General features: G+C 39.2%; 1 protein-coding gene across 5 annotated transcripts in view; it reads right to left on the bottom strand.

The window, feature by feature from the left end:
- LOC106536304 (cyclin-dependent kinase 17) overlaps nt 1-12,203 on the bottom strand; it is a gene marked incomplete in the record, with an annotated part of 33,085 nt that overhangs the window by 13,036 nt on the left and 7,846 nt on the right. For all 5 annotated transcript variants that reach the window (XM_014033514.1, XM_014033513.1, XM_014033515.1 and 2 more), the window contains 2 exon segments: nt 7,642-7,767; nt 10,773-10,906. In XM_014033514.1, the coding sequence (XP_013888968.1) occupies nt 7,642-7,767; nt 10,773-10,906 (260 nt within the window).

Below are 12,203 nucleotides of genomic sequence, written 5' to 3'. Positions count from 1 at the left end.
TTTTTATAGTATAATTTCCAAGAAAAGTACCACTTTTTGATGTAGGAGCAATACAATTTTTAAATAAATAAAAGTGAACTGAGACAACGTTTAATAATCTAATATATGACAATGTTTCTGTCATTTTTCACAGGAAGTCACAACAACCAAACAGTGAAACAGTCAATGCATCTTCAAACATTTCTAGACCTATCCATGGGGCATACCTCACATTCGTGTGCATGGTAAATTCTTAATTATTCCTGGCTTCGGTTAATCCACGACAGGTTTGGTTGTATAATGTATGTCACCCCTGGGTTTTGAGGCCATGAATTATAAATGGATGTAGCAACATCAAGCTGCGACAGCCACAGGCCTGTCAGGGTGTTTTCTCCTCTGTCACTTCCTCCCTCTTAATTTTCCATCTCCATCAAACATGGCTTAACAATGTTTCAACTGTCAACATTCCGTATCTTGAGCTCATGTGTCCAGTCACATGAGCTCTGCTCAGAGCATGCATTTGTGTTTACAAGGAGGGGGGAGGGGAGTAGCCAGTGACCAACTTAACTGATGAAGCATGTGATCTCTTTAAAGAGATGCCTTAAAACTCAACATCAGAGCAAGTTCAGACTCAAAGACAAACACTGTATAAGTAAGTGTGTTGATGGGTTTACACTACAAACAGCAGCTGTTTTGGCTAGCAGTAGCACTTCTGGTGCAGCCTGGGGCACTTCCTGCAGGAATATCGTAATATTTATGACAAAACAGCAGTGTAACAGGAAACTGACAATGCTGAAAAGGTTTAGAAAATAGTGTCCACATGAATTAAACTTCTCAGATTTAGGCGTTCGAACAATAGCGACCCACTTTGGTCTTCAGCCGTTTATACGCGTCAAACCCTTCAGATGTTTACCTGTGTCTTGACCCTCAAAAATCTGTAATTAATAATCAATACAATGGGGAGGGGTGTCTTCAAGCAGACAGAACGTGGGGCGGAGATAGCAGTGTTTGCAACGCAAAGGAGCAGGGAAAGGAGGACAAGAACTTATTTCTAGCAGCAGAGTGGGATGGGAGATGGCTATTTGATTGTATTTATTGTTTTTTATGTCAAACAGGCTCTCAGATATAAAAAATGTTTGTTTTTTTATCTGTGAGATTAATCTTTGCGTCCGTATACCTGAAAAATGGGGGGAAATCCGTGTAATTTACAATTTGTACAAGCTGGCATGTATTCCAATCTGCTCGTCAGTCTGGTCAGAATTACACCATTTTGTCCAAATTGAGGTCATTTAATGAGCTGTAACACATTTTTGTTTGTAACCGTTCCACAGAACCCCACTACAAAAGATGTGAACAACCTTTTCACATGTAAATGCTATCYCCTAATAGCTTATGCCCACAAAAGCAGCTACACAAACACCCGTTTACGTGAAGCTCCCTTGGACATGGTTCATTTTTACCCTGTTAAATATTCAAAGTGAATATTTAACCTAACCCTTCAAGTTGACCTGAAACTAGTGAAGTCCAACATTTCCGCCCACAAATAACTAAAATACCAGTAAACATGAACGTCCTTCAGTTTTCAAACTCCACTGTTGGAGAAAAACAAGCACCCACATACTGCAGCTCCCATCTCACGCTGCTCCCATCTCGGGGTCAGTGACAGTGGCTGTCAGGAAGCATTGCTGAGCTCGGCTGCTCTTTTGGCCAAGAGCTGGTCTCATGAGCACAACGCACCCTGACACCGACTCAGAACAACATACATTACTGCCACCTCTCCTCACACCAGCCTCTCTCGGCAACCATAAAGCCGTTTTTGCCCTTCTTGTAGCGTCCCCAAAAATGTATTTTAAAAAAGCCTCAGCTCTTTGCAAGCAACCCACTTTCTGCTAATGGTGTGTTTTATTCCCACGTACACACGCACGAGTGTTTGTGTGCCCAGCTGCTTGCGTATGCCTCCGATGGCAACGGGTTCATTTCTTTCTCAACACTCMAGTAAGCTTACTCAGCGGAACTAGGTCAGACCAAGTTTTAGAGACGAAATTAATGCAACATGAAACAGAACAATGTGTGTTTGCGTTCTATTTGAGTCGGCGCAGGGGACTGAAGAGACATTCAGGATAGATGGGGGCCCCAAGCAGGAACAATAAGAAACAAAATGTCTGTCGCTGTGATGGAAATGAGTGTTGAGAAGAAGCTCAACGCCTCCAACGTTTCGTTTGCAACTAGGGTTTCTTCATGTGTGGCATGTGGGACAGCTTGAGACTGAGAAAGATGCAATGAGAGTGTTGAGTGGGAGATAGAAAAGGACAGCCATCTTTAAAAAAGTGAGGTTGGCAATGAAAGGAGGGAGTAAAGGAATGCTCTTTCATTAACAAGAAGTTGCCAGTCCTCTGAGCTATAATCAAACTTGTCAACATGCTACACTGCCACTTTATGTAAGGTTCAAGTCCAGTTAATTTACAGTAACAATGCTCCATTCTGTCTGTGATGAAAAGAAGCCTGGTTACTGCAGAAAGAGGAAACTGAAAATCACAACAAGCACATCTTTATGCTGGGAGTATATTGGGCACTAAATTACTCAAATATTTTCAGTTTTCCTTTAGATTTTTGTTGTCCTGTTTCAGTTCTCTCTGTTGGATTACGCCCCACCCACCCCCAAATGATAATTTTCAGAAACTTAATTCAGTATCTCACAGTTTGATTCAATTCTATTCTGAGTTTTGGAGCCACAATTAGATTCGAAATTGTTTTTTGATAAAAAAGAAAAAGGATTCGTTTCATTTGTTTCTGCTTCATTCTCTTTGTGTGCAAAGGATCCTCATGTTTCTTCCATTTTTTGTAGTTTCCTCTTTGTTTTAGTGATTTTCACACGTGTCAGAATTTGTTTTATTTTGAAATCTATTTTAGGACATTTTATATTGATTCTGGATCTTTGTAAATGAAAATTGTGATTATTATATGAACTGATTTTTGGGTCCACCCCTAATGCAATATAGATTTTCTAAGACCTGAATACTTTTTTAAATTTAAAACATGACTGCATACAATGCCTAAATAGTTAGAAGTTTCTTTTTGTCTTAATAGCTCTTTGGAAATGACTTGTGTTTTAACTGAATTCAATAAGAGAAAAATGTAGCCAGAGTAAATTCTGTTACTTTGTTGTAAACAAGGTCTATTCAAAAACAAAATAAAAGCAAAAGAAAAAAGAATGAACTGCATAACATGTCCAAGTGATGCACTTCAAGATAAAATACTGTCTCATCTTTTAGCACCATGGAACACTGARTTTGATCAAACTGCTTTGAATTATTGATTATTAGTGGAGGAAACAGCCATGACCGAAAACTGATACCGACCAGTTTCACTTGCGTTACACTGGAGGTGGTTCAGTGATCCAAATACATGACTTCATATGCAAGCATCTGTTCTCTAACACCAGACACATGTCTACAATACAGAAACAACCAGAGAGCACAACAGCAGCTCAAAGACCAATTCTGTAATAYACCTTTAATTCACAGAATGGGACAGCCTACATACACAGTGGGTTAAAAAGATAACGGGTGTGTGAATAGTGTACAGCAAAGAAAAATAGTACTTTGTATTGTAACATTGTCCATAAAAAATCTATTTGCAATTTAACCCCATCTACACAGTACTCAGTCAGCAAAATGTCTGACTGGGATAAATAGAAATGTCCTGACTTCTACTGGTTTAATCTCTATTTCTTGTAGCATTCATCTCTACCAGCCTCTTCTCTTTTTTATTTTTCTTTTGGTTAGTTTTGTACTTTTTAAAACTGTGACATCGTTCAGCCCTTCGTGCTCTCCTCTCATCCTTTTTTTCCTGTATTTTTTTCTGCTCCTCTTTGCTCACCAGCTCCGTTCAAGGTGTCCTGGAGAGAAACCCTATTCAGAGGAGAAGCTGTAGCAGATGAGTCTGACACTGCTGCTGAATTATTGATTGATCTATTACATCACATACATTTAAGAACCTGAGATATACAGTTACACACAGGTAGATAGAACAAAAAATAAATAAATAAATAACAAGTCAACACAGTTAATTTTATCTTGATAAATACCCATYTTTCTCTTCTTCGGCTTATCACAACCTGAAGTGTAGTTTTGTACATTTTGTCCAAAAGAAAAAGCAAACTAAATATATTTTCCTTTCATATCTGAGTCTCTTACAGAAAAACTGCATCTTTAAATTGCTTCAAGCTASAGAGAGCTGCAGGCAGAAGAACGGGCCCTTTTTCATAATTACAGTAAAAAAAATGGTTGATAGAGGGCAAATCCTCTACAATGTAAAGACCTTCAGTAATCTTGTTTAAAGGAAAAATGCAGTCTGCCTTGGTGAGGCAGACYGAATCTGATTTAAAACAGAGCAAAGATTAAGTGAATAAGTGAAACAAAGCAGCGCACTGAGCATGAGCCAGGAAAACCTGGAAAACTGTGGTGATAGAAGCAAAATGCGATAGAAAAAAAAAGCGTAATTCTAARCAAAAACGAGGTAAATATCTGAAGCAATAAGGAAGCATATAGTACAAAAACATTTAGCATAATAATGATTGCTCTTCTRTTCTGCCCATCATCCCCTTCTTTATGCATCTAGCAGTGAACCCCTCCCCTCTCCTGCAGCCCTCCCTTTATACCCATAATGCTCTTGTCCTGGATGCATAATACAGAATTTATCATCCATCCACCTGCTGGGCCTTTATATATTCTCTGGCATAAGTCTGTCTGAAACTAGCCTATGTCTTTGTACTTTCTTAGGGTGATTGTGTCGGCTGTTATAATGACCTCAGGCAACCATTTCAGTCGAGCATAATGCCCCTGAAGGCTCATCTCAGTTTTGTTTCCAAACAATGCAGCAACAAATAAAGCAGCACACACCCAGCTGAACACTGAAAAGGTGCACATGAAGATATGGACCAAAGCAGCAAAACCTACAGTCATTGCCTAACATCAAACTTAAAACAAGACAAAACAAGCATCACCTTAGCAAACACTGAGCTCTTCCATAAACATAAAAAACATGGGGGAATGGGTAGTTTGGAATGACACAGTGCGTGCACTTATTGCAAACCATAGCAGCACATTCGCTATGACCACTAACACATCCATTAACTTTTGTCAACTTCATTTTACAATTTTAGCCAAATGCATAATCTGCTCGAACCTTTTTGGTTTTTCTGCTTATTAGCTTTACATTGACTTATGATGATTAGCTTATTTTTTGTCATTTAAACAGCCTATACCAAACTTTTTTTATATCAAATACGACTAAGGGTAGGGATGAGACATAAAATCTATTTTAGATTAAACACATAGCACACATGGAAGATTATAAATCTATTTCCAAACATTAATTTTTGTGTAACTTGTATTTTTCCTCTGCATTACTTCTGTAAAATAAATTTGTGTACAACCTTCCTGTGATACGTCCTGATGCATCTCAGTAATCCAGGTAAAAAATCAAAAAGAAAAAAATTGTATAGGTCTTCTGGACGGGTTCTTCTCTTATGAAACGTTTCGTCTCTCCTCCAAGAGACTTCTTCAGTCTGAGAGTTTCAGGCAAAATTCAGGCTTTTAAGCCCTGCCTCCATGTGACTGATACTCACATCACATGGCTATCGTTGACACCTAATTAACACTTATTGTTAACAGGAGTTGGAGTGATACTGGCAATGGCCCCGCTGTAGGAGGGGGACAACTGAAAACGGAGGCCTCCACCTCTGTTTAATGATGGACGGTCTTTCTTCACAAAAATGGCTTCTTTTACTCCTCTCTCAAACCAACGTTCCTCTCTAGCAAGAATGAGTACATCCTCATCTCTGAAAGAGTGACCGCTGGCCTGTAAATGAGTAAAAACTGCAGAGTTCTGGCCATTAGATGTAGCTCGTCTGTGTTGGGACATTCTTTTGAACAGTGGCTGCTTTGTTTCCCCGATTCCTGTGATACACACAATGCTAATAACATTAACTTTTCTGTTTTCAATAAGTCAGAATCTATGCTAATTCTCTGTCAATAGCAGAAGTTTTTTTTTTTTTTTTACATGATATTGGTTTACTCTTTATTGTTCATGGGCATACATGATATAATGATTATTTATGTAAATTAAGCCATCACCTAAAAAAAATTACATTTAAAGTGTAATTAACCCCCCCCCCCCCCATGAATGCATAACCCCACCCCCAGGAAAATTTGATAAAATGCCAAAAAAGTGGGCGGTGCCAAGAAAGACTGAGGGGCACGGCCGAGTATGGCGATGAGTGAGAAGGTGTGGTCAGAACAAGGGAACGTGACAGCGAGCTTAATCTGACGAGCTAGCATTTCTGAAAACAGACCTAGTGTGGTCCACATGCATAAAATGTGCTGAAAACAGCCTTTATTGAACTTTCACAAATCAGATAAAGGTTTCACAAATCACAAACTTGGTTTTAAATATTCTGCTATAAGTGTACAATAATCCAGTACAGGTTTGACATAGCTAACAAATTAAGTTTTTAAATTAGAGCAGATTAAACATGCTCAAGGTAGTGAAAAATTAGGTGGAATTGCCCTTTAGCCATTTCCTGAATTAGAACCTTCAGCATCGTATGGCAATCGCCCCACTGGCAGGAATAAACATGATTTATGGTAAATGGTCTGATCTTATTTAGCACTTTATCCAGCCCACTTGCAAAGCATACACACATTCACACACTAGTGGGAAACTACATTGTAGCCACAGCTGCCCTGGGGTACACTGACAAAGGCAGGGCTGCCATGCACTGGCCCCACTGGACCCTCTGACTCCACCACAGCCACCCCAGCTATTATTACAGGGGAAATATTGAAGATGACGTGGAACAGCAGCTATATAGTTAGTTTAATAAAAATATTGCACCATAACGAAGTTTTCAAAAATAAGTAAATTCAGTTTGTTTTTGATACGAGCCAKATGTCCATGGGCTAATGTTCAAAACAGTAACAACCTTTCATCGTAGTGTTTCCTGTTCCAACCCCTGATGCGTTGCAGGGCGTGTCTCTGAGTGAAGCTTTCACACCTGAAGTGGAGCTGTGACATAAGCATGTTCTGTTTTAACCAATAGGAAAATTCAACAACAGTATACCTACCTATAGAGGGTGGAACTAAGATGTTTTAGACAAAATATTACAGGATGTCCAAATTAGCACAGAAGTATAAAGATATAACCCTTAAGGCACAATTGAGACAGTTGACTGGGGAAAAAAAATWTTTAATTTTGGGTGTAGTTACTCTTTAAAATGCAATAATTGATTTTAACTGCATAGAATAGCAACTTTTAAACCTCTCCAGGTTCTGCAAAGCGCTTTAAAAATTTTGTCACTCACCATTCATACAGTGCTTTCATTTTTATGTATATTTTTACACAATACATTGTATACAGCACTTTTTTTCTATTTCTCACTCCTACTAAGTTTGGCATGCTCCATGGACTAGCCTTAAACCTCTGACCAGAAGGCAAACACCCAACTAATTGGGCCATGACTTGACCCAGTGGGTAAGCATCACCCTTAATAAAGAGATCCTGAGCACCACCAGTGGTTCTTGTACCACAGTTTAAGCACCATTCGCCTAGCATGCTTATGCACTGATCTAAATATACACACAACCATTCTGAGTACTGACCAGTGATGCACGACGAAGCCGGCGGCTCATGGGTTTGTCAAAGGGCGGGCTGTTCATGGCAAACTTTTCCAAGTAGCCCTCCGGTAGTCTGATGTCAGCTGGGAGAGACAAACGTTTGTTTATGTCCTGAGAAAAACAAAAAGGGACACAAAAAAAGAGTCAATGAGTTCATAAAYTTAAAAACACACCATAACAAAAGCAAAACAACACACATCAATTGTAAGTGAAAAAAAAGTACTGTGAAAGCTGTACTTCCTCTGTCCGCTGAGGAAGTTTAACGTCACGCAAAAGATCCTAATTCAATTTAACTTGGCTGTCATTGAGTCAGTGCTATCCACCTCAATAACTGGCCGGTTTGGTTCAGCGACTAAACTGGACGTTAGGAAGCTGCAGGCAACAGTGTGGATTGTTGGGAGAATCACCACTGACTCCCATCCAGGGTTTTGTTTCATCCTTAACCATAAAAAGAGCAGCAAAAATCCCAGACTTCTCACACCTAGGACCTGAACTTTTTGAGCCTTTGATCAATAACAGTGTTTCCCTGGAATCTATTGACCTTTTGAACATGCAAGTTCCAGCAACATTAGTCATTGTGCAAATAAAGTCGATTTCTTTCTTTTTTTTTTTTTTTTTTTTTTCAACAAAGCTGTACCGTGGTTAGATGCAGTTTATTATTATTATTATTATTATTATTATTTTACTAAAGAACTTTGTGATCTCTTTGGATACAATTAATGTAACGTTTGCCCCTAGTTGACCACGTTTTTAGAAATTGTAAGAAGCAAACATCCAGCCACTTTTGAGACATTTGTGACAAGTTCTTGCACGCAACAAATAAAACATCGTCTCAAGTCACACAATGAATGACCTCTTTTTACGGCTCCCACAACAGATGTTCACATGGCTACAATATGCTGATCGCACTTTGTTTTTTATGGCAGCTGTGGCCCTGTGAGTGTTTGATACACGCATGTAAAATATAATGCAAATGTATTTTATTTGATCTGAGTGCACAAGGAAACGTAATAGTAAGCAGTATCGCATAAAAAGTATACCCTTTAGTACAGCTATGCCGGATATTTAGAATACACCTACGCGATAAAAATATAAAGCAATGCTGTGCACAACGAATTAGCACATGTTCAAAATCAAACGTAACCTAAATTAAATGAGCTACAGGCTGTGCAATAAGTATCTGCTTAAGAATAGTAAACAAAAATCTTAATAACAATGTGAATGTCTTCAGATGTCCGTACTATTTACAGAAAGGGGGTAAGGGCGGTCACAAGTTCACAAACACACTGACGCTCGCTTCCTCCTACTCACTGCTAAAGATTAAAAAAGCCCCCCCACACACACACGAGCACACGTGTGTGCCCCCATACTCACAATGCAGAGCAGCTCTAGTAGCTCCCTCATTGTCCTCCTTAAACGTTGTTTTTCAGTGCCCTCACACACATGCGCTCTCAACATTGTATGTCCCTGACCTGATACATGACTGCACACGCAGTCAGGGAGAGAGAAAGAGAGAGGGCTGGCACTGTGGGAGAGTGCCATCCGTGAACTCAAAGAGGAGGAGGAGGAAAAAAATAAAAAAACAGAGGAGGTGGGGGGGGGGGGGGGGGGGGGGGGTTGGGAGCGCGAGGAGAGGGGAATAGGCTGATTCCTGCGGGGGGGGAAAGCCAGATGGGGGGAAGGGGTGAATGGATGGGGGTGATAGTGATGGGAGAGAAGAACTTTGCTTTCATCTCGTTTCCTACCATCGCTTTGCCCTTCAGCTCTCCGTCATCATCCTCTTCCCATCTTTCTCTGCAGCTTTATTCCTCCGCCTGTCTCTGCCACAGCAGGAATTATTCCCACATTCATAATTACTCTGTCACCCMAGCATGTTTCTCTCCCACACTGCCCCTCTGTCCCCTTCTCGTTCTCGCCACGCGATAAACATGGTCTAAATTAGTCCTTTCCACTGCTCACAGCAGTCAGACGCTGTGTGTCCAGAGGCATTTCCAGTAATACTGCTGTGCTCATCACTCTGCAATTCCTTTCGAAAAATACGACAGTCCGACTGAGACTTGATCACATATTCGGGTTTGTGTTACACCGAAAACTAAACAAAGCCATCATCTCTAGCAGTGTGCTGATGGCAAAGGTGCCTATAGGCTGTTAAATCTGCTACTTAAACATCAGCAACAAAACCAAACCTTGTCTACGAGCTAATTCATTCCATGAGTTTTCACAATGCACTGCTCAAAACTTTTAACAACACGGTTTTGTTAGTTTCCATCAAAACAATGGTTTCTGGCTGCTCTAATACCGGACAGCAGTGTTACCACAGAGATGTAATATGCCAATTAATATCATGTAAATTCAAGTTGTTACAAGAACAGAAATTGCTCTGCATAGTTTGCTTGTCGTGGTTGGTTGCATTCCTTTAAACTATGCTGTCATTGTTCTAAAACCTCTGGCTTGATGATACAGAGAGAGTATCTGATGATATTGGTTCTTGGTGTTGCCGGTGCAATGCAATGGTACCAACAGCAAATGGAAATGTCATTTTGGTGTTTATTGGTAAGAACAGCATGATTTTCACATAGGATTGTTGTAAGAGTGTGGAGGAAGATCAGAAAAAAATCCACATAAGGCCTGGGACAGCTATCATTCTTCTTTATTTGCTAATTAAATGTAACTTGTYTTTTTTATTTACTGTATAGTTTGATTTTGTTTGGGCAGGACACATTTTTAGTCGTAGCACTAAATCTACTTACTGTAGTTAAATTTAGGAATTCATATTACTTGGCACAAAAATAGCTGATGCATTGCAAATGGCTGCAATGAGACCAGACAGATTAGTGGTATATTCACCATTTTAGTGGGACCCTACCGGCTACCAATTTAACAGCAACAAAAAAAGCTTATAAACTGCAAAAACCAGCCTAATCCATCTGAAATCGAATACACTTTATTGCTTTCTTCATAAAATTTATTTTATAGTACAAGTTCCTGGAGAGGTTTTCCCACCGGCTTTGGCATCACTCTTAAATTTAATGAAAGATGTTTTCAAAAATGTTTTCCTAGAGACTTTTTTTCTGAGAGTAGTACGTCTGGTGTAAAAACATGTCAGTTCCCGGTACCTCGTTAGATATGCGTCGATGGTGGTTGTTCCTCATGCGGACCCTCACGGGACTCTGGACCTCATCAGAAGACGTACCAGAAGCTTGATCACTTTCCCCATCTGAACCCATTTTCACATTTTCATGGACAATACCTGTGAAACAGACACAAGGAAACAAAAGAATTAGATAGTACACATTTTGACAAAGTAGTAGTTAAAATAACTAACCAAATAATTTGTTTTCTTTTAAAGTCAGATTTAAAAAAAGTAATGCATTAATTGAAACCAATTATTTTATTTGTTCATTTTACTATGAAATCAGTCATCATCCCATTTCAAATAGCAAATAGGTGCTCAAAAGATGCAAATTAGTTTATCCCCCAAAATGTTTTTTACTCTCTGTTAGAACCAGAGTAAGGTCTCAATTTCCCAAATGATGGATTGTGTCACCAGTAATGGAAGGGGTGTTAACCAAGTGTGTATAAAATGCCACTGGTAAGCCGAGGAGGTCAGAGATCAATATACCACATGCAACGAGAGCTTCCTCGTCTCTACCCACCCCACCCCACCACCCACACACACACACACCTCCATCCATCCCAGAATCCATCTGATTAATGAGTCACGGTACGACAGACAGGACTGCCTACATGCTGTGTGTGTGTTTGAGTAAAAGGAGGGGGAAGGGTGAAATGGTTCATCTCTGGTCTTTCAGCTCCCTATCAGCTCTGAGTCTGGGTTACAGAACATACAGTGCATGCTTGAAGCTCAGTGTAGATGTTTGATCAAAGAAATGTCTTCAAGAAAAGAGTCCAACATAGGCTTAAACTACACCACAATGGCATGAACTCTACTGTTTAATTTACAACAGCTTCCTTGTTGCAGACAAGAAACTGGTTGAAAACATTTATAGGTCATATAGAAGATATCTGGAAGAAGTGATTAGATAGAAAGAAAAACTACTTCCTTGAGCGATTCAGAAACCTGTAATATACAAATTACAGGTCAGATAAGAAAAGTCATTTGTTAAGGTGTGTTGTGTGTCAGCTGCAAAGAGACTAGGACCCAATCTGGGTCATTTGTTTGTATTTTTCTTTCGTAATAACGGATAGGATATGAGAAGATAGGCCACATGCTTTGTATTAGGGTGAAAATAAAACATGGAGCAAAATACATTTAAATTATTTAGTTTTTGTAATGTTTTTAGAATGTGTTTAGAACACTGTTGGTGCAAATATATCTTTTTACTAAAATAATTATAAGAAATAAGACTTACCGTGTTTCTTTAAATTATGGAAAAACTTGAAATTGTATTTGTAAAAGTCCAAAAGTTACCAATATCTGTCTGTCTATCTCACACCATAGTTTTAGGAAAGAAACATAAGTAACATATGAAAGAAAATAAACTAAAATGAAAACATCCTTTATTTTTATTCAGAAAGTCTTAAAT

This window comes from Austrofundulus limnaeus, unplaced genomic scaffold (genome assembly GCF_001266775.1).
Source record: "Austrofundulus limnaeus strain Quisiro unplaced genomic scaffold, Austrofundulus_limnaeus-1.0 Scaffold1761, whole genome shotgun sequence".
Lineage (NCBI taxonomy): Eukaryota > Metazoa > Chordata > Actinopteri > Cyprinodontiformes > Rivulidae > Austrofundulus > Austrofundulus limnaeus.
Note: the sequence above shows the minus strand (reverse complement) of the source record. Positions and strands in the feature narration are given on the sequence as shown.